This window comes from Gymnodraco acuticeps, unplaced genomic scaffold (assembly GCF_902827175.1).
Source record: "Gymnodraco acuticeps unplaced genomic scaffold, fGymAcu1.1, whole genome shotgun sequence".
In the NCBI taxonomy this organism is placed as follows: domain Eukaryota; kingdom Metazoa; phylum Chordata; class Actinopteri; order Perciformes; family Bathydraconidae; genus Gymnodraco; species Gymnodraco acuticeps.
In genome coordinates, this window is record NW_022990549.1 from 384,933 (window position 1) to 412,356 (window position 27,424).

Genomic DNA, 27,424 nt, shown 5'->3' on the forward strand with positions numbered 1-27,424 from the left:
TTTACCTTTAGCAAGTAGCAACAACAAAAAGCTTTTGAAATGTAGTTCTGTGTGTTAGCCTGGCACATGGACATGTTATGATATTATCAATAACGGCCTCCAAAATATACAATCTACCCCCCACACCCCTCCCCCCACACACACACACACACACACACACACCTGCTGGTTAGCCTCAGCTCTGTATTAGCGGCTCTCAGGTGGTTATGGATGGTGATGGAGATGCACCTGCAGGTCTTCTGACAGCCTGTGTGTGTGTGTGTGTGTGTGTGTGTGTGTGAGAGAGAGGGTGCATGACGTCCAACACGCCTCCAACCAGCAGTAACATCTACAACTTCAGATTTATCTCACAGCAGGGTGGGAGTGAGGGTTATAATGCATGACTTTTATTCAAAACTGTGTATTTTTAGATTTACATTATACACACACACACGAGAAAAAACAAACACTTGGTTTCGTTTTAAAAGCATTTTAATGGCTTTTTGCACATATGTAACAGACGGGGAGAAGTCTATGGGTGCAGATCCAACTAGCAGTGACCCCTGGTCCACAACACACAGACTAAATCTCACCTACAAACCCCCCGCCCACGCCCCCCCCCCCCACCCACCCCCACTGTGGCATTATTGATTGTGCAATATGAAGAAATATCTATGATTACAGTGACAGAGGAATGCACACTATATTGATCAAACTGCCAGAGAATTAAGCAAAAATAAAGAAAACGAGACAAATCACCACGCGAAACGTTTTGACTTTCGGGTGTTTCACCAACCACCAGCATGTGGTGAAAACAAACGCACCCACCTTTCATCACACTCTGGGGCCGTTTTACTTCCACTTTTTCTGTTGTATGGAAGTTAATTAATGACACGATTACAAGTGAGCACAAAACAAATTCAAGATTTAATCAAGATGTTTGATTTAGATTAATTTGAAATCACCTTTTCTGACAGCAGATTTAGCAAAAAGTGGATTATTCCCTTAGGAAAATACGTCCACTTTAAACTGTCGTAGATTTGGCTAACTTAGATTGACACTGTTATGAAATCCATTCAACCATCAAACCATTGATTAGAGGCATACATCCTCTCAAAGCGTTCACTTTCGAGGATTTAAACTTGATATTATGGCTCAAAAAACTCATTTTAGTGTTTTTGCACGTAAACAAAGTACAGCATGCAAATTGAAAGATAACATGCGACAGGAAGGCTGAAGTGTCAAAATTCTGTCTTTAAAAAGAGTTTTCATGCTAACAAACCGACATGCTTTCGATCCTCAAGTGCAATTTTTTGCTGTTAATTTTGTCATTAAATAACTTCCATTATGAAAGCCACCAGTTTTCACTTCCTTGGTGGCAAAGTCTGAAATCAAAATAGTAAAAAGGGAGTGCTGAAGCCAACAAGCAAGCGGCCATTATTCTGCAACATTACTCACTTCCAGTAAATGCTTTTTATAAAAGAACCAACTTGTCCACTTAACAGCAATGCTTAAAGTAATCTCTGTTTTTATATAATAATACATCTACGTCTCCTTACTAAATAATCCTTAGCTTAAGTGTGGAACAGAAAATACATACTGTACTGGAGGAAACAAAAACATGGAGGAAATAAATGACACAAATGTAGAAAATAAACCTTAATTAAAGTCAAACAATCTTACTGGTCTTTGTTATTTATTCTCCTTCATTCAGATTGGTTTAGTGTACATTAAGATCTTTTAGGTAAAGAAAGTTATACTAAGCTTATTACGGTTGGTAGGTCTTATTAGTAGTAAATATAGGTGAAATTAAAACACAGGTTTATTCTTTTAACAGTTTGTTATACACAAGTTATACATACAGTTCAAAGCACCGCAGGGTAACGCTCTAAATTACAGCCACTTATTTTTCTGTCTGCAGGAAATAGACAGCACCAGAGCACAACGATGATAATTCGCTTTTCACAGGTTTATTGCACACATTTAACCAAAGGAAAAGCTCAATTACTCAGTGCACAAAATTCAATTTAGTGCACCTTTTGTTTTATACTTCAAATAGCGTTTAACTGTCAGCATGTGTTGGATATCTTTACATCATTTTGGACATTTCAGCTGGAAAAAAAAGGTGTAATTTCAGAGGTTTACCCCGCTGTGGTCTCAGTTTTCCCCACGACAGAGGGATACACGTCATCTTGCAAAGACAAGGCCTCGCAAAAACTGAGGATGGAGCCTAAAACAGGAACTACCTACAACTTCCCAAAAGAAAAACCAAAGACGAGCTTGGAGCGTAAACACAACCCACACAAGGCAGTAGTCGACGAAAAGCCGGGAGTGATGAGAAAGCGGAGAGGAGATAGGAAACACAAATAATAGCATTAAGGATAATAAAACAGGAATATTCTGGGAACTCCTCTCAGGTGTTGTTGTTCAGCGGCAAACTCTGGTATCTTTATGACAGCAGCGTTTGCAGACCCCTTTTTGATTTTTAAATTAGGTTTCCTTCAATCCAATCTTTATGCATTTCCTTATTTTTTTTTTATCCTGCTCCATATCTTACAAAAAGTGAACCGAGGATACAGGTGTGTGTGTGTGTGTGTTGTAGCTGTCGCTCTGAGCCGGACCGACGGTTGTTAGGCACAGAGTGGAGAGTTTTGGCTCGGAGCTTGCATGCTGGAGTCCCGCTTTCAGAGAGGAAGAGGAGGAGGAGGAGGAAGAGGAGGAGAGGCTGTTTGGGATTTTACTTGACGTAGCAACTGCTGTTACTGTAACTGCTGTAGAAAGTGTTTACATCCATGAGTTACATTTTAATAAAGCATGTTTTCTTCGTCATCATTTGATGTTATTACATTCACATACCTTACATTATATTTCAATTTAATTACATTTTTGGTTAGTTATATTTCTAGTTGCCAAAATCCAAATTTGTACAGATTTACCGGGAAATCTTCAACAAATATTTGACATATCGAAAATGAAGAGCGAACCCAATCTGTATATATAGTAAGTGTTCGGATGAACGAGTAAGCATGTTTTTCCTTATTATTTGATATTACATTAACAGACATTACACCCTTGCAGTTATTATAATAGTTTTAATCAGTTGCTACGACCTAATCTCTAATATCTTCCACGAATATTTGATTGACGGAAAATGAGAAGGAACCCCAAACAGCACCAGAGGAAGGAAGAGGAGGAAAGAGAAGGAAGTAGGAAGTAGGACTTAGGAAGTAGGAGCATCTATTTCTTCTTGCTGAACAGACTGAAGCGCTTCTCCTTGTCTTTCTCTCGTTTCCCCGGGCTGGACTCTGCGGTGGTGGCGGCGGTCACCGTGGCGACGGAGGCGGGCAGCGTCTGAGCGCGTGCGGGGGGTGCGGGCGTGCTGGTGCTGCTGGGCGTGACCTCCGAACTCTCAACCATCATGGCCGACGCGATGGCCGATATCCACGTGCTCATCTCCTCCTGGGGGAGAGAGAGGGGGGGGTTAGGTGTGTTGATATTGTATCTGTTCATTAAATCCTGTATATTATTTGTTATCACAATTCAAATTACAATATTTTACTCCAACTAAAAAAGACAAAAATAATTACTTGTATTTTTCCATACGACTAAATTACAACTTCCAAATAACATAAAAAAATATTCAAACAAACAAATGAAAATATTCAAGTTAAAAATACTACAAATAATGTGAGTAACAATTAGGGTTTTACAGTAATGATGAGACTAATATAGCCCATTTAACAAATATATCATTATTATTGGAGAAGGAAGACATGGTTATCACCTTAAAAATAAAAATAATAACCATGAAAATACAAAACAATGTAAAACGTACCTCGTCTTTGGCTTGGAAGAGATACTCATTCCCATCAGTAATCCTGTGGAAGGTAGAAAACACATTAAAGGGGACCTATCATGCAAAATGTCCTTTATACATCAATATGTGTCCCCGGTGTGTCGGGGAACTCACGCAGCGTCAGAAAATAAAACCCTCTCTTTTCCTCCGTACCCACATCTTTTAAAAACGGGGGTACAACGGAGCTGATCCAGATTTGCTGCCGATATTACGTAATATCGGATGGTGGACCCACGGAGAGTTGCTATCAGATACAATGCCTGACGTGTTTTGGACGTAATATGGTATTTGTTTACATTAGCAAGCATCGCTAACATTGAGGGTGTTTCTCAATGCCGAGGACGCTTCCTTGGTAGGACATGTCCCTCCGAGTCAGGTCAGTCAGTCAGAAGCGACGCAAGAATCCTTCCTAGCCTCGGAAAACAAAGAATGGTGGAACAGGCTAATAGGTGTGCAGGTGTGCGTCATATGCGAGGCCCGCCTTAAATGGAGCGCGATTTCCGCCAAAGATTTGGGAAATTGGTCCGTGTGCAAAGCATTGTGGGGATTTTAAGAACGCGGACCGCTTTCGACTCCACTTCGAGCGATAGAACTATTAACAGAGCACTTATATACTAATAAAGGACTGGCTTATCTAAAGCCAGTTGAGTAGCACTTGAAATGTTTAGCTCTATGAAACCTGATGTACTTATATGATTCTGTCTTCTTCAAGTTTGTATTTTGTTGGTCGAACGCACTTATTGTAAATCGCTTTGGATAAAAGCGTCAGCTAAATGTAATGTAATGGATACACATGTGCAGCCTCGAAATTTCTCGCTACGAAGTACGCCGGCCTCGGTAGAATTCCAAGCATCCTGGACATTGGATCAGTCCTTCGGCGGGACTCGATGACGTAGCATCCTTAAAATAGTGGCTCTGGAGTATCCTTCCTTGACATTGAGAAACACACTCAGAGCTAACCTGTACTGGAGAGCACATGTGTTTAAAAAGCATGAAATAAAAAAAATAACTCACCTTGTGATAAACTATTTTGACTGTTTCAGAAATAATCCTTGATGTGGTTTAGAACCGGATAGCGTTTTATCACAGCAGAATTTAACTTTATCTCCGGTAGAATTCTGATCAGGCATTAGCCCCGCCTCCTTTTTTTCTTTTCAAGCTAAGGACCCAAAATCCGCGTTTCTCTAACAGCTGGAATAGAGGGGTATGAGGGATTTCTAAAATGCATGATCTATTTTGTATTTTGAGCAAAACACATCATAGACATGTTTTTATATATTTGTATATATCTGAGACCCATAATATATGCCTTAAAGTAGCATGAAAGGTGTTAATATTCACTGTTAAACCTACAGAAAGGTTGTTGTTTTGTTAAAGGTAAAAGATAAACTAAATGATTCATCCTTTGAGTCAGACTTGCAGATCCTATTTCTCTGCATTACAGATCAGTTATCCAGATTCTCACTTGAGTTTGAAGACGTGTTTCTTCTTCTTGTAGTCGAGCGCCACCTCGCAGGCGGCCTCCTTCAGAGTGACGGGGATCTCGCTGTGGTACGGGATGCCCTGAGCCGCGCTCTTCTGGTCCTTATAGAAGCCCATCTCCTGCTGGTTTATCACACAGTACACGTTGTGCCACGACCTGCAGACAAACACACAATAATTCATACAGAAACTTATAGCCAGTTTTCAATTAGTGCACAGAAAGTAGGGAGGGAGTGGCAAACAAAACTACAAGACCTAGGAATTGACAATAGGCGCTTTCACACCGGAGTACTTTTCCCTTTTAGTTCGATAGTTCCTGGGATTTTGCGTTCACACCAAAAAGAGAACTTAGTTCATGAGAACTTTTCCCCCCTTTCCAGTCCCTGCTAGAGAGGTGGGACTTTCCTCGGGAGAGAAAAGTTCCAATTTCTGATTGGCTGGGCGGATTGCAAACCACGCCCCGTAAAACTCTGAAAAGTTTTGTGAAGCCGCCATTTTATTTACTGGCATTAGCCTTATTAGCATTAGCCCCGCGCACCAACAGAGTGAGAATAACTTATGGCAACACAAAATAAAACATGGGAGCGGTGGAGATGAGGAGGTGTCGGCGTTCTGGCGATTTACTCGGAAGGCTTCAGTAGAAGCTGCTGGGAGTCCCAGCAGCTTCTACTGAAGCCAGTCCCCAACTCCGGGGACTTCCGGCCGGGGACTTCGGGTGGCAGTATACGCCGTGAAGTGGTTTGCGGCCTGCCAGTAAACCCAAAGCAGAAGAAGAAGTGACGTCAGCGGCTTCATTTGCGTAATCTTCTCTCAGGTACTTATTCCGGTGTGAACGCGATCTGCTCTTTAGTTCCATGGGGGAACTAAGTGCGGCAAACTTGGTGTGAAAAGCGGCTAAAGGGACAAAACAAAGTCCCCACAAAATAATTCAAACTAAAACTTAGTATGCAATAGGCAGTTGTTTTTCTAAAACGGGTTATGTAAACATGTGTGAATGTGTATATGTTTTTTTACTTGTATTTCACAGTAGTAAAAACACACTCATTGTTTGATTTCGTGCATCGTTCACGAAGAAGAGTATTGCACATATTATATATATATTATATATATATATATATTTAGTGATAATTCCTGCAATATTCTCTCACAATAACATCTACTGCACCTTTTTATGTTTTCTATCTTTCCATGTTATATATATTGCATTGTTGGATGAGCCTGGGACTTAGGAATTGATAAAAGTGGGAATATAGACACAAAAAATTACTGTTCTAATAAAAATGCAATTGTCAGTTGTGTGATTGTGTATTTTGCAGAAAATAAACAAAATCTTTATTCATATATTTTAACAGGGACGGTGCACATTATTATTCAACAATTCTGTAAATGTGCCAAGAAGCAATTTTTCATCTGTAGTCCCTGGACAGATTTTGTAAATCAAATATGAACAAACTAAGTCAAATGTTTGTTAATCCTTTTTGAAAAATAGGCAAATATTGCACTCTTAGTGATAATTCCTGCAATATACTTGCACAGTTACATCTATTGCCGTTTTGAATGTTTATTTTCTCAAGTGCATTGTATCGCTGTTCCTATTGTGCATATGACAATAAAACCCTTGAATCTAAAACTTCAGGATTGGAGGCGATCCTACCTGCTTGAAGCCTTCTTGTTGTGCCCCTCCCACTCGTGTTTGCGGTGCAGGAATGCTTCCAGTTGGGAGGGGGGGGCGTCCTGCTGGGTCTTCGCCGGCAGCGTTGCCGCCTGGCTGATCTTGCCCTTGCGAGCGCCCCCGGGAGACCCCGTAGGGCTGGGCTCCGACACTCCATTCACCACCTCTCCACCTTCAGCGGTCCCATCCTGGAAACAGAACATAAGAGCCAATCAGAGGAGGATTGAGCAGAAATGGATGTCAGTAACATAAGCTATTATATATATATTTTTTTTTTAATCGTTCTCTCTCGGACACAGAAGCTGTAAATCAGGATTATCAGAGCTGCAGCATGCAGAGCGGAGCAGATCAAAAGCTGAGTAGGGACTTCTCTAAACTGAGCTAAAACCTGATTGAAGAAGAGAAGCATTCCTATCCGGTGTTTGTCTGCAACTTTTATGACTTTAATAATTGAGTCAACCCACTCCTCCTGAATCTGCCAATTCTAAAGTAATCCTGCATGAATCAACTCATCTCTACAGTGATTATTCATAATGTAAAAAAGAATGCTGTCTTCAGCCTCTCAAAAATATGTGTGATTTAATTGTGATGTCGTGCTTTTCTCCATATTAGAACATAAGTCAATAAATTGGGTTTTTGCACCGATACCTTGGACTTTGAGAAACTGTGATTATCATTTCTCCCTATTTATTGTCCTTTTTTGGACCAAACTATTTACAATTATTAAGAAAATAATCTGTGATATTGTAATTCATGGTTAGTTACAGCTCTAATAGTGTTTGGATTAAACGAGAGCACGTCAAAATCACGTTCAAAGTCTTTCTGGATTATCTAGAGTTAAGCCTGAAATTACGAAACCAGTGCAAGCTAATCTTAGACTCTTAACTCAACTAAATTACTCGTCAGTTATGAATGCATTTTAAGCGTTTATTTTCCAGCATGTAATAAAGTGAGTTCAGCGCTGGACTCCAGTTCTAATTAGGAAACACCTGCATTGAACATTAGGAGCACAGAGAGGTAACACACATGCACTGATTACAGACTTTAGGACATGCACAGTAACACACACACACACACACACACACACACACACACACACACACACACACACACACACACACACACACACACACACACACACACACACCACACACACACACACACACACACACACACACACACACACACACACACACACACACACACACACACACACACACACACCACACACACACACACCACACACACACACACACACACACACACACACACACACACACACACACACACACACACACACACACACACACACACACACACACACACACACACACACACACACACACACACACACACACACACACACACACACACACACCATGGTGGACAGTGTGAAGAAAGTCGAGGAGAGGGAGAAGCTAGCAGATGGTACATACACAACAAAAACACACAAACAATTATCCACAAAAATTGCTTGGAATTCATTACTTGGCGTCATTATTTGTGAGGGGATAATGCGATTGGCCTAGTATTCAAACAGATTTTATTTGTTTCCACACCACACCCACTCCAACCGGATGCTTATTACCCGTTCACTGGGCTCTTCAGGGCTGGACCAATGGTGGACGCTCTTTATGAGGCCAGTTCAGAGGCTGGACCAATCCTGGGAGCTTTAACCGAAGGAAGGCAAGAGCTGGACCAATCCTGGGAGCTTCTATCAAGAGCTCGGCGAAAAAGCTACGTTTATTGGAGTTCAAATTATCCCGAGAACATTTACTTGATTGGGAAAATTAGGAAGTGCTTTCCCTGACAGCTAATCAAAGAGTGGACCCGAAGAAAGATTTTTGTTGTTGCTTGTGAAACTTTATACCACCCTGGAAACTCTTATCGAAAGACGACGTAGAACATTAATTAAGGTGAGTGCGTACAAATGTTAACACCAACTCAGAAATACAAACGAGCATATCTTAATCAAATATTGGAATCTATGATAAGAGCTAGAATCAAAACGTTTATTTTAGAGGATCATCGACACTTATTTGTTGTGAAGTAATGCTACTGAAGATCCTGGGAGCTTTTATCAAGAACTCGGCAAAAAAGCTACGTTTATTGGAGTTCAAATTATCCCGAGAACATTTACTTGATTGGACAAATTAGGAAGAGCTTTCCCTTACAACTAATTAAAGAGTGGGAGATTTTAGTTTTTGCTTGTGAAACGTTATACCATCATGGTCCTCTTATTGAAGGACATATAAGCAAGCTTTCTTGAATGCGAATTAAGGCGAGTACGTACGAATGTTATCACTAACGCAGAAATACAAATGAGTATATCTTAACCAAATATTGGAATCTATGATTAGAGCTAGAATCAAAACATTTAATGGTCGGAGCATATACAACGTTAGCTTAGCCGATCTCCATTCAGAAAACACGCATTTTAAAGGATTTTCCACCTGCCGTCTGTCTGCAGACTTTTCAAAGCATTAATTCATGGTTTTTACTAACCGGTATCAGTATGTTGTTACTTCTGCATCATTTTGAAACGTGTATTACAATTAAATCACGGTAAAATATGTTCATTTTGTTGTAGTTGTAGCCCCCTTGCCAGCGATTCTCTCACTAGTTTAGCATACTCAGCCCGGTTGTTGGCCCGGAAAGAACCTGGATTTTGGAGAGAACAGTACCCGTGCTACGCGCTGCAGTGGAAATGCGCCATTAGAGGATCATCTACACTGATTTTACTGGACTAAACTATCGTATATTAGGGTCAATGAAGTAACGCTACTGAAGATCCTGGGAGATGTTATCAAGAGCTCGGCGAAAAAGCTACACCAATCACATGAGCCTTTATTGGAGTTCAAATTATCCCGAGAGCATCTACTTGATTGGACAAATTATAAGAGCTTTCCTGACAGCTATTCAAAGAGTGGACCTGAAGGGAGATTTGTTTAGTTGCTTACAAAATACCATCCTGGAAACTCTTATTGAAAGACGATGAAGAACATGTCAAGCTTTCTTGAATGCGAATTAAGGCGAGTACGTACACATTTTACATTTTTTAACACATAATGCAGAATTCAAGACAAAGGAGTATATCTTAACCACATATTGGAATCTATGATAAGAGCTAGAATAAAAACATGTAGTTTAGAGGATCATCTACACTTATTTTACTGGACTAAACTATCATATACATGTATATATATATATATATATATATATGTATGTTTTTAGCACGTCTTAACACGTGGCTTGTGTGGTCATTTATTATTTTATGATTCCTATGATGTTTGAATGTTTTGTCAAGCACTTTGTGACTATGTCTGTGAAAAGCGCTTTATAAATAAATGTTACTTACTTTTACTTATATCAGGGTCAATGAAGTAATACTACTGAAGATAACTTTGACAAATATCCCTGTTTTTCATTATGGATTTAATAGTTGATAGACAAACCACCCGACAAAGCCAAGCAGTGCAGACTTTGTGTGGATTATTTCAGAATCGGGGTGAATTCTTGCAACAGTTTTTGTCAGATTTTAAGTTTTGTTGCTCCGGGACAATTGCAGAAAATGTCTTTTGTCTGTTTACAATATGATATATCACCTTAATAACTTAAAACCGCTCAATGTCTGAAAAGCTTCACTCCTGATTGGACTGTTTTTTTAGTATGTAATCGACTTCTTATATTTACAAGTATATATTTATAGAATATGTATTTTAAGCACGTGGAATCTATTCAATAGAAAACTAGAAATACTTTCATTGTTGGTGGTAAAATAATGAACAAGAAAACAGCAGGAACTTTGTGTAGCTAGCTTCCTGTTTGATTATTAAATTCAACTATTGTTTGAAATTCCTGATCGTGAACTACGTCAATGAAAGCAGCGTTCTATACAAACCAAATAATAATAAATGCATTAAAATAAAGCCCCAGGATGAACACTGGTGAAGAACATGAGATGAAAGTAAAACAACAATGACAGAAAACTGAAATGCTAATGATGGTGGCAGCATGCAACAGAAAGAAAAACCTACTGTATGTGAAGGAAAGTGAACACATGGATAACACATGGACAGGTAAACCAGAACGGGTCTGAGCGATCTGATTGGTTCAGACAGGGTTTATTGGGGAACATGTGTGTTAGTCAGGGAACCAATGAAAGGGCTGGATGGACATGCAACAGTTAACAATTGAAAAACATATAAGACACAATAATGGTGATACAAAACAGAGTCACAGTGACTGAGTAACTACTATGTGGAGGATGAAGTAGGAACACACACACACACACACACACACACTCGTACACACAGTGCGTGTAAATGCTTATAAGTTCATGTAGGATCAGTTTTCCATGAAGATGTTGAATGATTTTGAAGATGGTCAGTGTGAAGAATGATAAAAATGTATGGAAAAATGTCAGAATGTACTTTTAAGGGAATGACTTTCTGCAAATTATTTTGAATGACTTCTCATAATTCAGACTTCTAGATGTGGACCTGCTCTAAGGACAGTGAAACGCCATATAAACAATATTATGTATATAACTTGAAATTAACATTTGCATAACTGTCTGGCCTGTTTGTTTACTTAAAGGGGACCTATCATGCAAAATGCACTTTTTGATGTCTTTTATACATAACTATGTGCCCCCGGTGTGTCAAAAAAAAAAAAAAAAAAACCGGGGCTACAACGGAGCTGATCCAGATTTGCGTCCGATATGACGTAATATCTGAAATGTGGACCCACGGCCCAATCAGAAACGTTGCTATCAGAAACAATGCCCGACTGTTTTGGACGTAATATGGTCGGTGTTTACATTAGCATCGCTAACACTCAGAGCTAACCTGTACTGGAGAGCATGTGTGTGAAGAAGCAGGAAGTAAAAAGGAACTCACCTTGTGGTATAACCGGCAAGAGAGAAAGCCTTTGAGCTCCAAACTGTTTCAGAGAGAATCCTTGATAATCCATGATATGGCGTTTCATCACGGCAGCATTTAGTTTAGACAGTAGCTGCCGGGTCCCGCATGAGCTCAGACCCCTACTTTTACATTTTTTATATATTTTTTTAAAGCTTTATACCCAAATCAGCACTTTTGAAACAGGAAGTGAAATAGAGGGATATGAGGCATGGCTAGAATGGGTGATCTGTTCGGTATTTTGAGCTAAACACTTCATAGACATGTTTTTTATATATTTTTATATATCTGAGAGCTATGCTATTGCCTAAAAATAGCATGATAGGTGACCTTTAAGAGTAGTGAATTACTTTAAATGTAAAAAAGGCGTATGAGAGTGGAGGTGTGGGGGTGAAAGAAGAAGATAAACGTGAATGAGTTATATTTCTCCTGTTATATTAGATACATGTGTTACTAATTTTCTTTTGTGGTGGATTTAAAGGTTGTAAAAGCAATGATTAATTTACACGTTTTCTTTATTATACTCAAAATAAAAAGTCTCTACTTTTGATTATTACCTAGTTGCAAAACAGTTTTGTTATAGCTTTTCACAATAAAGCTTAAACCTTTTCAACATTTTAATAGATTCTCCATAAACGGTAACTATGAGATCTGTTAATAATATGAATTGTTAACAGAGTGTGTGTTGTGTGTGTGATGGAAAACATGATGATACACACACTGCGCTCTATGGAAAAAAAATGCATATGATGTTTGTGGGTTGTTGGATGTAGACACACGTGGGGCCGGTACTGTAGATACAGTGAGAGTTAATTTACAAAAGTACTTTTTAAACTTACTTTAAACTAAATAGCTGCCTACAAATCTTTTTAAGTAGCTTTTAGACTAAATGTGTGTCTGTCTCGTCCAAAATATGAATTTCTAAAAAGATTTCCCCTTTAAAACAATTTAAATTATCATTTTAAAATGCTCATAAATCTGTGATCAATTACATTTTCAACAATCCACAGATAATCAATGCATTGTTAATGATCAAAATAAAAGTATAGCAGCTTAAAATCCTTTATTTTAAGACAGTAAGAGTAAGACATAATGTATCTAGATATATTAAGGAGGATAAACTAATGTATTATGATTGTGTTGATTTGTCATTTGAGTTTTATTCCCTTATTCGTCTCTATGCAGATGACGCCTTCATTTTCATTTGATATCAAAAATACGTATATTAATCCTATGAATGCCCGTTAAACTTGAACTGATAAACATATTATTAAATGACTGATGTTTTTTTAAACCGTGTTTTAGAGGGAGGGCTTTGTGTTTTTATCGTGGACGTCTCAGGTGTTCATGTTCCAGAGGGTGAGTTTATAAATGACGATGTAAAGTAGCAGCAACATTAACAGCTGAGGGGAGAGGATGGCGGGGGGGTCGAGCTGAGAGAGAAAGAGGGAGAAGAATGAGGGGAGGGAAGGACAGCAGTGTGTGTGTGTGTGTGTGTGTGTGTGTGTGTGTGTTCTGTGGTCCCATGTTTGCATTCACACTCAAACCAAATGTGGATTCGTACATCTTTCGTTCTCAATATGCATTTCAATGTTTTACTAACATGACTTTCTGTTTACATTACTCATGAACTGCTTGAGTTTAGAGCACCATTTTGTAGCATGATTATAAGTTGTAATGCAGTTTATCATGTCTATTTCTAATTTACGTTAATGCACCAATTAAGTACAAACAGGGATATAAGGTAAGTTTAAGGAATTCAGCAATACTTTGTATATTTGCTTGAGAAATGTGATTAAATAGGACAAACCTAAATGGTACACTACAAAGATTAGTCCCTTATTTAGTTTCCTTACAGTTTCTTACTTAGGTCTTTTCATACAACCTACAAATGCACTAAGTAGAACTATAGCCTGAAACACATTATGTTAAAATAACCAAAATGTTCTCGCATCAATTACGGATTGATCCTCTCATACTCTTCAAGTTGGAGTGTCTCAAAATGAAGACAATTTCTATCAGTCCCATGTTTTCGTTCAGAGATAATTAAAGCAGATTTAAAGGCCTCTTAAAGAAAAATATCTCAATGTGTTAGTTAAAATACTCATAAAGTTAAACTTAATACACTGAGAAAGAGGGATATTAATCAGTAAGAAGGAAACAATACATTCTGAAGACAAGTGATGATAAATACAGGAATATTAATGTGTGGATCCCATGAGTGTGTGAGGAGGAGGGATACCAAACACTCAAAGGTTATTGTTGTGTGTGTGTGTGTGTGTGTGTGTGTGTGTGTGTGTGTGTGTCAGGGTGCGTTGGTGGCCCTGCGGCTCTGCAGGGTGCTGCTGTATTGCTGGTATGCAGGCGAGCGGTAACTAACCCTGGGAGACTCCTGGTCTGACGGCAGCCCGTTCTGAGACACCGGCTCTCCCTCCCTGCAAACACACAGAACACACACACACCGTTTAATCTCTCACACACACAGTTAAAACCATCTCACACACAGAACACACACAGTTAAAACCATCTCACACACAGAACACACACACCGTTTAATCTCACACACACACACAGTTAAAACCATATCACACACAGAACACACACTTTAATCTCACACACAGTTAAAACCATCTCACACAGTTACACCTCTCACACACAGAACACACAGTTACACCTCTCACACACAGAACACACCATCTCACACACACAGTTACAACCATCTCACACACATACACACACTTTAATCTCACACACAGTTAAAACCATCTCACACAGTTACACCTCTCACACACTGTTCACACACACACACACACACACACACACACACACACACACACACACACACACACACACACACACACACACACACACACACACACACACACACACACACACACACACACACACACACACACACCACACACACACACAACACCACAACACACACACACACACACACACACACACACACACACACAACACACACACACACACACACACACACACACACACACACACACACACACACACACACACACACACACACACACACACACACACACACACACACACACACACACACGTGAATTACTGGGATAACCTTTCAAGCATCATTAGTTGCCACTATACACACATGCAGTAAATTCAGGAACATTTTGTCTTGCAGGTTTTCCTCCATGCCATGGTGATAGATGCCAGAACATATGGAGCAAGGGACATCAAGGAAGTGGAGGTAATGCAAAGCAAATATAAACCATTTTGTTATTGTGTGCATGGTTGATGAAACATTGTTGGCATCTAAATGGAAGTAAGCCCCTCTTCTTCTGCCACATCTTGTGCGGGGGACTCGTGTAAACACATCTGATATAACTTTAGCTAAATTGCTGATCATGCAAATTGTGCATTTAGCTTCATTGGCATTTGCCTGATCCAAATTAGAACAAGTTCTCGTCTTTGCATTATAGACTTCATATTACCACCCCTCTTGTCCGTTATTAAAGCACCGTTATAAAACTCAAAGTATGTACTTGAACGTGGGTGAAAATGTCTCTTAATATTTATATCACGGTAGGTTGTTATTTTTGTAATGTATTAAACATTCAAAATCAAAAAAAGTGATTAACTTGAATCATAAAAATGTATTTGATACAATAAAAGGAACATTAAATGAGTACCGGATGAAAATACTGCATGCGGTGACGCCCGAACAAACACTGACCTGATCTGAGCGTCTCCGGGCTGAGCCTCAGTCAGGGGGGACTGCCTCCTCTTCTCTTCTTCCTCCTGCATTCTTCTCACTTCCAATAACTCCATCTGCACACACACAAACACACATTGTTAAAGTTTCTTAACTGTACAATCATTTTATCTTGAATTTAATCTTGAAATGTATTAATCTTTAATCTTGTTTGATTCTGTGCTGTCCTGTTTTTCAATCTTAGCATGTTGCTGTTTAAACTACTTAATTTCCCCACAGGGATTAATGAGGCTCCATCTTATCTTATCTTATCTTAAAGGGGACCTCTCATGCAAAAGGAACTTTTTGATGTCTTTTATACATAAATATGTGTCCCCGCTCCCCGGTGTGTCGGGGAACTCACGCAGCGTCAGAAAATAAAACCCTCTCTTTTCCTCCGTACCCAAATCTCTAAAAACGGGGTACAACGGAGCTGATCCAGATTTGCGTCCGATATGACGTGATATCTGAAATGTGGACCCACGGGCCAATCAGAAACGTTGCTATCAGAAACAATGCCCGACTGTTTTGGACGTAATATGGTCGGTGTTTACATTAGCATCGCTAACACTCAGAGCTAACCTGTACTGGAGAGCATGTGTGTGAAGAAGCAGGAAGTAAAAAGGAACTCACCTTGTGGTATAACCGGCAAGAGAGAAAGCCTTTGAGCTCCAAACTGTTTCAGAGAGAATCCTTGATAATCCATGATATGGCGTTTCATCACGGCAGCATTTAGTTTAGACAGAAGCTGCCGGGTCCCGCATGAGCTCAGACCCCTCCTTTTTTTATTTTTTTTTATTTCTTTTAAAGCTTTATACCCCAAATCAGCACTTTTGAAACAGGAAGTGAAATACACAGTGTGGGTGTATTTTGAGCAAAACACTTCATAGACATGTTTTTTATATATTTGTATATCTGACACCCATGCTATTGCCTAAAAATAACATTTACTTATTCCATTCATTGGTATTTGTCTCTTAGGCACTGTACAGAATTCAGGAGTAATCCAGACTTGTTGTACAAAGCATGTACAGACTTCTGTCATTGGATTTAAGAATATAGTAACCTTAATCAGAGTGAATTTGGATCTTAAATTATATGCAGAGTAACTTAAAGCAAGTGTGAGAGTTTGAAAACTGTGTTTTTTCTGTTTTGCTTTTATTTTACATTTTTGTAATGGTTTTATTTGAACATATCTTAATTTATTGTCATTTTTAATTCACAGGAATTTCATTAGGATCAGTGTAGATGTTTTATCTTGTTCTGTATTTATTTTATTATTGTTGTTGTGTTTTCTGTAAAGCACTTTAGGCTGCTTTGTGCATGTTAGGTGCTATACAATAAAGGGTATTATTATTCTGATGTGTCTGTGTCTCACCGTGGTCAGCCTCTCCAGAGCGGAGAAGCGTTCCTCCCACGTGGCGGCCGACTTCTCGAAGGCCTCGTGGCGTTTGATGAGCTTCTCGACCTCGTCCACGTTCAGCCCGATCTCCCTGCTGCAGAGGTAGGGGTCCTGCCCCAGCAGCCAGGCCTCGGCCACGCCCGCATCCCGGGAGAACTGGTGCACCTCCAGGACTGAACACACACACACATTTAATCAACATGTATTCAGCTTATTGACATGGTTTCTGTGACTATATGTGAAGGTTGTTACCCAGTCTCAGCCACTCCCATCTGTCCTCCCACTTGTCAATCATGTCTTTCCTCTTGTCCGTCAACTGTAACAACTTTTCTTTAATCTGAGGAGAGAAAAACATTGAAAAAGAAGATTACAATTTGGAAATGATTAAATTGCAAGGGAATTGTTGTGGTTTGCAGACAGAAACTAAAACACCTTGAGCATCGTTTTAAAATCTACATAGACCCTGAATTTACATTCTCCAGGAAATGCAAGTAGGTTTGGAACCAACAAGTATTTTCATCATCGATAAAACGTGAGGATATGGTGAAAAATGTCCAGTTTTTCAAAGTTCACAGAAAAGGATGTTGATAATTAATGTGTTTCTATGCAGGCAACAACTTTTCTTTAATCCGAGGGGAGAAAAACATTTAAAAAATGATTAAATTGCAAATGTATTCATATGATTTGAAGCTAGAAACACTCATTTACATTCTTCAGAAGGGCCAACCTGCAACTAACTCAATCCAAGGTGCTGTTAAATACATTCACTTTGATATGATATAAAACAGAAAAAGCAGCACATTGCGATACATCCATGACAAATGACTTTTAACGATTAATTGATTATCAAAAAAAGTCTGTTCCTGCTATCGCTATAGCATTTCACGGCAAAATCAATTCTGGAAACGAAACACAGGGAGAGGTTTTGTGTAAAGGATGTGTTTCTCTGCAGGTCCTCACCTCCCCTGCAGCGTAGTGCTTCCTGGCCAGCAGAGCTTTCCCAAGCTCGATGCAGGACGTGAAGCTGTCGTTTCGGGTGTCGATCTCCGCCTTGATGCCCTGATGGTTGTTCATCAGCAGCTCCACAGACGACACGTCCCTGAAGACCAGCAAAAACAAACTAATTAATTTCGTGTTACTAAATAAAACCATATTTACAGTAAAACACATAGGTTCTGTTTTCAGATCTACATCCCAACACACAGAATATAAGAATATAATGTTGTTGAAATGAGTTTTGCTAAAAGATTTAGAAAATAAATTAAAATCTGCTTAAATTATTGTTAAATAGCTGTCGCCATTATCCATAATATAATGTCAATTCCTATTTAAAAATATATGAAATAGATCATGTTTTTTGCAAGAATCGGTACCCAATTTTTTTGTGCCTGGGACTCAAACAATAAACCGTCAACAATCATTTCTATTCAAAGCGAAAGTGGGAAGTGAAAGGAGATACACAGAACAAAATCATCACGAAAACATTTTTTAGCGTGTGCGACTTATTTCCTCCACACAGGGAGGAGGAATGAGATGCAGAATGCAGATCAGCTGTTATCTGAGCATCTTCAACCCAAGCCCCCAGAAAGTGCGCCGGACTCTGTGCCAATATTCATTGTGTCCAAACGGCGGTACTGCAACTCCCGTATCAGTCCGTGACGTCACCCGGCCCAGAACAACTTTTCCCCATTGACTAACATGGGGAAAGAGACGTCTGTAAATCGGTGGATCATTTTTTTTTAACTAAATAAACTACCCAGTATGAACTATTGTATAGCCCTTAGTAGAATCATTCGGTCCTTAAAGTTGTAAAATGCACTAAAAGCCGAATCTAGATTTATTTTCTGTCTCCATTTATTCTACTGAGCCGAGAGTGGGAGCTCGGGGGGCGGGGCTTAAGGGGCGCATGCTCTGTGAGCGCACATACGGGTTCGTCTGCTCTGACAGCTAGGCATGATGGGTAATCTGTGACGTTTCGCTCTCTCAAAGGTTGGGCCATTTTGTCCTCATGCGCCAATGAGCAGCTCTCATAGGAAAGAACGAGACCCCGCCTCCCACGCTGTATCCAGTTCTTATTTTACATCCATGGGTAAACCTCACTAAAGCCTTTCTCCTCATCCTCCATGAGTTCCTCTTTGTCGGGTCAAATTATCATATACTCATTTAAAACATATAGTCTTATACTATCATTGCCTTTTACGCTGTTCAACTCTATTTTTAGTCTTGTATGTGTTTAACAGAGAAATATACTTTACATTTCAGGAGGGCAAAGGAAGTAAAAGGGGGATTTGCAAAAGGTTAAGGACGAGGGGGTTTAATGGTTTAATGGTGGGGATGTTTAAATGATGCCTAAGGGAATTTAAGCGTGGGACCAGTTGGCTATATAGTGTGACTGTAAACTTCTTTTTCCTCTTCTTTATTAAATATAACAAACTTTGCACATGAATAATTGATCAGTTTCTCTTAAGAATTTCCTCCACGCTCCTCACCGGGGCTTCTCCTGGGCTTCGATCAGGCGGATCGTGTCCTCCATCCACAGCATCAGGTCTCGCACCATGCTGAAGAAGCGGAACTTGTCTCCGGTCTCCACCAGCTTCGCCCGCCGGCCCTCCGCCGCCTCCAGCAGGCTCTTCCAGGCCTCCAGCACCTGAGGGACAGATGAGAGCACATTTAATCTCCATTTTTACCTTTACGTAATAACCCCAGCCCCAAAGCAGAGGAGCATCTCACAACTGTGTTCACCTTCATCATCAGTAGGGGACCATTATACTTTATGATGCATCAGATTATTAATGAGGGATATCCAGCTTGCATATGTGACCTGCTCCATCGAAACCAGTCGCATTGACCCGAAGACACATTTTGAGTTGTATACACTGCTGGAAAGAGGAGACTCATAGCTTTCGAATGATATCAGGATTGTTGTTGTACTCCAAATATTAAGCGAAATATGTCACATTATATAATGACTGTCACGAGTCCTCACTTTGAGAAAAAGGCCTTCAAAGTTTCCTCTTCTCTGGAATCCATCGATCTGATTGATTATTATCAAATGATCAAAGTAGTAACGGTAAGATATTTTCGTTTGGATTACTGGTCTGGGGGAAGCTCGCGAGTGTGTGTGTGTTTGTGTATTTTTGCGTTTGTGTGTATTGTGTTTGTTTCCCGGGGAAAACCCTCACGAGAAACACCGGCTGTTGTTACGCCTGCTGTGACGTTAAGTTACCGCTTGTAATTATACCGTTACAAGCTTCAAAGCTGTATTTATCATCTGAAACAAGTTTAATATTCTGAAAGCCAAGACTTTGTTTATTTGAAATCAGATGAAAACAAACTGTAACGGATGTTATGGAAATAATTATCATAGACGCCAATTTGTAACATACAGGACAAACCTCGATGTCTGTTTACCTTCTTTAAGGACACAGGCTGCTTAGCCAATAATGTTATTGTTCCCATTCTGTGACCGGTCAATACTGGGATACAGATGGTCTGTGTTGTGGGTACACTGGGACACTTCCTTCTCTGTATTTGTGGACTCCAAGGTAAAATCTTCGAGGTCATAAGTGTCCGAGGCAAGAAACCAGTTAGATGGGCTGGCAAGAGAGAGGCTCTCCAGAATTGACGTGGCAACTCTACCGTGGAGTCAGAACCTCTGACTCTTGGATTTGTGATGTGAATACTCCGGTACCAACTCCAAATAAATCACAGTGGTTTGACATCAAAGCTCCGACTCTTCCCGTGTCTCCTTCCTGAGTCGGTGACTCCACTGCATGCTACACAGAAGTTTCCTCTACAACGGACCCTGCCGTGTTATCTATGATTACTCTAAGCCTTACATTCATAATGTCAGCGGAGGGAGGGGGGGCGGCGCTGCGGAACAGCAGGTGCGAGTGAGAGCTGTCTCCCTTTACAAGCTTCAAACATGTATTTATCGTGTGATTTTGGAAATAAAAGTTTCATATTCTGAAAGCCAATCAAACAAAAACACCCGGACAACTATTTTTTTACGCAAATCCACGTTTATTTTGAAATGAGCCGTTGCGACTTCCGACTGATTTCGATAGAGCGGGTCACATATACTGTAAAATACTTAACACTTTAAAGGTCATGTAACAGTCTAGCACAGGTGCTACAGCCCGGGGAAATAAATAAATAGCATAAAGCAAATGATAAACAATGCGGTGACGGCAGAGACTCACGAAGGCAACAGGACAATAATGCTCTGATATCTATATGTATATTAATATCTCTGGCTGTGTGCGGTGACTGTAAGAGTGTCAGTGAGCAGGGCTGCTTTATGAGGGATGGATTTGTTCTGAATGATTTTCAGTTTTTCAGTAGATCATATATTCACTCTCAACATCAGCTGGTGACATGTGGAGACTTGTAATTATTATTTCTATACCTTAGGAAGATACTGAACTAATTGAACTTATAAACACTTTTTTTACAGTTTTCTTTTACCTTGACAAACACTTTTAATACAATTTGCAGCTAAATGGAGCCCCAAAGTGCGAGTGCATAACCACTACTGGATTTAACCTCAATAAAAAAAAAACCTGGAGAATTAAACATCATTTTACAGACAAAGGCAGCAACACCAGTAAAAGTGTCTGAGCTTCACGAGGCAAAGTGTGCTCAGAGAGGCGCTGTTGCAGATGTCTCCAGAATGAATGCCTACATTTTGACGGCCTTGCTGATTGCAGTCAGAAAAATAATCAGTAGATTCGAGTCTTCTTACCTCACTCTCAGTTTTGTTATTGTCCAGAGAACCATGTGACACTGAGACATGGTTAAAGCCGATGGACTCGTGTCTTGCAGGGGACTAAAAGCGACTACTGTTAAGCAAATGTGAACAAATACATTTGCATTGCACCACTGTGTGCAGCCGTGAAGTCTAACAAATGCATTTGACTTAACTCTTTAAAAAGCTAGATGCTGAAGCCCTACATTTTCACTGACTGACAGACCTAATCTGTATTTGCAAACTACTAGTAGTGTTTGTTTTACCCTCCTCTGAGGCCCAGGTGGGTGGAGTTTACTGCTTATTGGCAGAGTTGGCAATGATAAATAGTTGATGATGTCTTCTCTGCAAACATCCACCCACACATTGACCTTAGGAGGACAAAAACAAACCCTACGAGTATTTCCAAATCACCAGGTCAGCTGTACTGCATGAAAGCGACTAAAATGTCACTAAAACTATTCAACATTTTAGTCGAAATATTAGAGTAAAGCCTAATACTGCAGCCAAAATGAACACTGATGCAAAGCCGATGTTTTTCTGGGTAAACAGAGTCTCACCTCTCCCTTTCTCCTCTGGGGGGGGGGGGGGGGGGGGGGGCAGAGAGGATGGAAACGGACATACAGGGAATGGTCAAAACACAACGCCATCAAAAACACTCAGTGTGGGACATCTACTGTTTGAGTTTGCAGATTTGTACTAAGATGTAAATGTACCATGATGTATGAAGACATGTAGAAGACACTTTCCTGTACAAAGAATAACAATAAAACGGAACAAAAACTAAAAGACAAAAACGTGGAGCTCACTTCTTAAAGACTGTCGCCTCTCAGCAAAAAGAGAAAATCCTGATGAAACGGAAAATGTGCGATAACTTGCACTGTCGCCTTATTTACACCATAAAAAATGAAAATTCCCATATAGTTAAAACTGGATTTTGTATAATTTCTTATTTGCGAGGAAGACAAAAAAAAAATCCCGAAACCTGGGACTGTTTCTTTTATGATCTCAGCAAATGTACTATCTTAACTTTAATCTGAGTTAACAAAAAACAGGTCTGACCTAAAGTATTCACAATGTTGACAGTGATATAACTGTCACATTGTGAATTAATGACGATGGTTATAAACCAGATAAGATTTGGAGAGAAATTTTAACTCAAGTTTCTATTGAAAGAAAGTGCATTTCCTTATAAGGATATTATAAGCACTAATGTGTACACAAACATCAATGAGGAAACTCTATAGTGTTCCCTGTATTTTGACCATGCCCTGCAGGATTTAATAAGCGCCTAAGATCTGAAACCTGTTGTCGGGTTATGAATAAAATAACAGATTTTCATGAACAATACTCCATGTTCTTGCATCTTCAAACAGCCTCACACACGCATATCATTAAACCTATTTTAGGATTCTTTAATCTGGGAATCTGAGCCCCTAAAAGTGTTTTTCTTTCTTTGCTAAGAAAATGAATATTTCAGGGCGGAGGAAGAGCAAAATTAGTGCAGCAGCGTTGCAGCATGCGTGAGTAACAGAGAGCCGTTTCACATCAGTGCAGATCACTTTCAATTCAACCAGTAAGAGAAGGACGATCAGAAACATACTGAAATATATATAGATTTATAAAAACATCTCCTGCAGCAGGAACCGTCAGACTCAGAGTTACTGATTGAATCCAAAGTGTATTGTCTGTCTCTGTGCTCACCTCTCCTTCTCTCTTCTGGATGTCGTCGGCTTTGTCTCCGGCGTAAGCCGACTGCAGACGGACGGCGTCCTCCTGCAGCTGCCGCACCTGGAGGCACAGAGGAAGAGGAGGACAGACGCTCAGTAAGTGAAGAACACACTAAAGCTTCAGTATGAGAAGCTTATACGGGCCCTTGGAATTAATAATAATAATAATAATAATAATAATAATAATACATGACACTTATATAGTGCTTTTCTAAAAACTCAAAGACGCTTTGACAGAGAATAAAACATTAACATTAACTCACTGTACCCTGTATACCAAGGCGGTTATGCCATCACTAACTGTACGGAGGCTCAGTCACTGGTACTTTTTCATTTACAAAGCCATGTTGGATAAACTACCATCTTATATCTGCTCCCTGATCTCTCGGCGCATTGAAAGTACTTATTGCCTGAGATCGCATGCTGTGGTTTTATTAAATGTGCCAAGTGCTAGGACTGTCTGAGGGAAGAAAGCTTTTAGATGTGCAGCTCCACTAACATGGAACAGTCTGCAAAAAGAATGGAAAATTACCAAGCTAGTACCACTACATGTTTTTAAAGCTCGGTTGGATGCTACAAAATCAGATGCTGTTGGTACCTGTACATGTGGTTAGATATGTAAATTGTAATCCCTGTACATTTTGCTGTATGATGTTCTTTTGTTGTTCTGTTGTTTATGTTTTTATGTCTTCTTGTGGAACCTACTGCTGCAGGTCTCCCTTGAAAAAGAGATCATTGATCTCAATGGGATTTTACCTGGATAAATAAAGGTTTTGAATTAAAAAAAACAAAGAAAAATACAAAAAATTAAACCTAAGACCAGTGTCTGCACAGTTCTTCCACTATATGGATCAGGAGGAAGTTAGTGTGAGAGGAAACTGGTAAACAATTTTTAAATACAGAGGGTTTACAATTCAACGTCAGTGAAAAGTGGTTAATAAAATCCTACTTTCCATTTCTTAGCACTTTTTTTCCAATAGCCACATAAATAACAATATTTAAGACACTCAGTTAAGATCAACGGATTCAATGTCAGAGACCCCTGAAAGGACCTTTGCTTCTTTAAGTTTCATTTTTATATTCTTGTATCAAAAGCCAGCTGAATGTGCCGTTTCCTCACTTGTTTAAAAAAAAATTAAAACGGTATTTATAATAGTTCCATATTTGCTCATATTTTACAACCCACTTCCTCTTACTGTTTATGTCTGTAACATTATACACCAAAGCATATTTCTTCTATGTCTAAACCTACTCGTACAGTGGAGGAAATAAGTATTTGATCCCTTGCAGATGTTGTAAGTTTGCCCACTTACAAAGAAATTAACAGTGTATATTTGTAATGGTAGGTTTATTTTAACTTCGGCAAAGGGATCAAATACTTATTTCCTCCACTGTAAATAAACCTGTTTCTTATTCGACATCAGTCCCACATCTCTAGTACCTGTGTTCCCAGCGCCTGGATGTCGTGTTCGAAGGTGGTGTGCATCCTCTGCAGCGTCTCCACCGTGTTCTGGTCGCGGCCCAGCTCCTCGGGCAGCTTCTTGTGTTTGTCCAGGATGCGGTGGAGGATCTCCTTGGCGTCGTGGTAGAACTTGTGCAACTCGAAGGAGGCGGCGAGGATCTGCGTGCGCGTGTCGATGAGCTCCAGCAGGTCGGCCCACGCCTCGTTCAGCCCGTCCTTCCACTCGGCGATGGTGGCGGCGTCTCCGTGGCCCGTGTTGATCAGATCGTCCGCCTGCTGGTTCACCGTGTCCACGCGCTCCTGCCCGATGTTCCCCGTGTCGCGGGCGAACTCTCTGAAGCGCTCCTGCAGCATCTGAGGAGGACCAAAGGGTGAAGGTTCTTACCATCCTGTCATACAAGTACATTTTCTGTTGGATTTTAGCAAGAATAATTGTTTTAAGTATATTCAACAATACAGATATCAATACTTTAGAGTTACAATACAAAAATACTTAAATCAGGAAAGCGAGCATTAATTGCCAAATAAATGTAGTGGATTAAAAATTACACTAATGGCTTCCAAATAAAAACTTTAAAAAAGTATAGGAGAGAAACTCCCTCTGGAAGTAACACATGGAATTTTGCCTTTGCAGATCATTTACATGCACTAAAACCTATAAAAAAAAAACACTACAGGAAAAGGAACACAGAAAAAGCATAATAGAGCCTTTCAAAATAAATCAAGTACCTAATCTCGGAATTGTATTATTTAAGTAAGGCATAAATAAGACCATACAAGGTACTGCTAGTAATCCCCAAATGAAGGCCTATGAAGACAGGTGAAGGTACTGACGGTGACGTGCTCGTAGTCCTGGCCCAGCTCGTGGGACCCGGCCACCACCTCCCTCTCAGCGATCCACTGCTCCAGGTCGTCCACCTCTCGGTTCAGCTGGAAGAGACGCAGGCGCTCGTCCAGTTTCCCCCGGCGCTCCTCCGACAGATCCTTCAGCCCGGCGTACAGCTTATCCACCTGAGACTGACGCATGCCGATACGCTCACTGCAGCAGAGACATTCATACTAGAGTCACGTTGTATCACTGTTACAGGATGTGTATTTTGTAAATTGTGTAATTTATTTTCTGTTTTTCTTTGTTTGATTGCAGACATGGCACTTTCAGCACAATGTACAAAGCACAGGACAATTTGTCTGATAAAGGAAAGACAAATAGCCATCCCCTATCCCCTATCCCCACCCCATTAGGTCATGGTCACAGAAAAATAATAATAATACAAATAAATACAATCAAATAAATAACTCCCATCACAAAGTCACAGGAATATAAAATATTCACATTGAGTAGAATAATACATAACTACATTTTAATACTTTTTTAAGCATGCTTCTTGGGCAACATCAAGCTGTCTTTGGCTTTTTTCTGCTGTAACAACTGTACATTTCCCCTCTGTGGGACGAACAAAGGTATTCTGATTCTGATTATTAACAAAACCACATTCTGTAAATCCATTAAATAAGGGTCAACGCTTTCTGCTTGAGGTAAAGAGTGATCGCTGACCTGTCGGGGTGCTCTGCAGCCACCAGGCCGCGGCTGGTGCCCGACAGCTGGTGCACGGTCTCAGCGTAATCCTCCACCGCCTGCTCCAGGATCTGATGCTTCTTCAGCATGGCCACCGAACTCTGCTCGTCCTGAGGGACACACACAGATACATCTTATAATGTGTCGTCAAGTTTAGTTAGACTGAGAAAGAAAGAATCCCAGGTGAGAGTTTAAGGACAGAGGGTGTCATATTCATATTCTGTATAAACTGTAAAGCCCCCTGAGACAAATGTAAAATGTTTGATATTGGGCTCTATATATACACTTTAAATAATAACAACTTTGATTTTAACAAAAATGAGGAAACGAAATAAAGCTGAAAAGAACATCCCCTGAAATATGTCAAAAGGGAAAGTGAAAAAAGTCCTTAAAGTTATTAAATAATTTAAAAAGAGTGAGCTTGAAGTAAAGAACATGCTTATATGATATATCAACGCCCTTACAAATATGAATTAAAAGACAGACTTAACATCTCCACAGATTTAACCCTAGCTGTAACAATTGACCTAATTTACAGCCTGTCATTTGTCAACTGCAGTTACATCTCTCAGTGCTACTGTAGACACTGTAACACTAAACCTAAAACACATCTCAGATCAAGTTAAAACAGAATAAGCCATCTAATGTATTACGGGATATCTTGTCACTTCACAGAGTCCTAAATCAGAGTATTAAATGTTTACTGACCGGCAGAAACAGCAGAGACAGTCTGACACCAACTAACAGAGAATCTACAAAGTGAGGAACTAACATGTAAACTAAAACGGAGAAACAGGAAGTAATGGATCCGGAAAATAGTGTGTGATGAATACAATTTGATACAGAAGTAGTAAGAGAAA

At 39.9% G+C, this 27,424-nt stretch overlaps 1 protein-coding gene across 1 annotated transcript in view; it reads right to left on the reverse strand.

Annotated features, from left to right (window-relative positions):
• Window positions 1-453: 453 nt before the first annotated feature.
• Window positions 454-27,424, reverse strand: part of sptbn1 (spectrin, beta, non-erythrocytic 1) — a 116,755-nt gene continuing 89,784 nt past the window's right edge. Inside the window, exons 31-44 of the mRNA XM_034227378.1 lie at window positions 26,544-26,674; window positions 25,823-26,027; window positions 24,968-25,342; window positions 23,501-23,587; window positions 19,539-19,696; window positions 18,010-18,148; window positions 17,302-17,386; window positions 17,026-17,222; window positions 15,630-15,724; window positions 14,292-14,346; window positions 6,972-7,177; window positions 5,301-5,474; window positions 3,815-3,857; window positions 454-3,438 (exon numbers count right to left, since the gene is read on the reverse strand). Of these exons, the coding sequence (XP_034083269.1) occupies window positions 3,217-3,438; window positions 3,815-3,857; window positions 5,301-5,474; window positions 6,972-7,177; window positions 14,292-14,346; window positions 15,630-15,724; window positions 17,026-17,222; window positions 17,302-17,386; window positions 18,010-18,148; window positions 19,539-19,696; window positions 23,501-23,587; window positions 24,968-25,342; window positions 25,823-26,027; window positions 26,544-26,674 (2,172 nt within the window). The 3' untranslated portion in view covers window positions 454-3,216. The remainder of the gene's footprint in view (window positions 3,439-3,814; window positions 3,858-5,300; window positions 5,475-6,971; window positions 7,178-14,291; window positions 14,347-15,629; window positions 15,725-17,025; window positions 17,223-17,301; window positions 17,387-18,009; window positions 18,149-19,538; window positions 19,697-23,500; window positions 23,588-24,967; window positions 25,343-25,822; window positions 26,028-26,543; window positions 26,675-27,424) is intronic.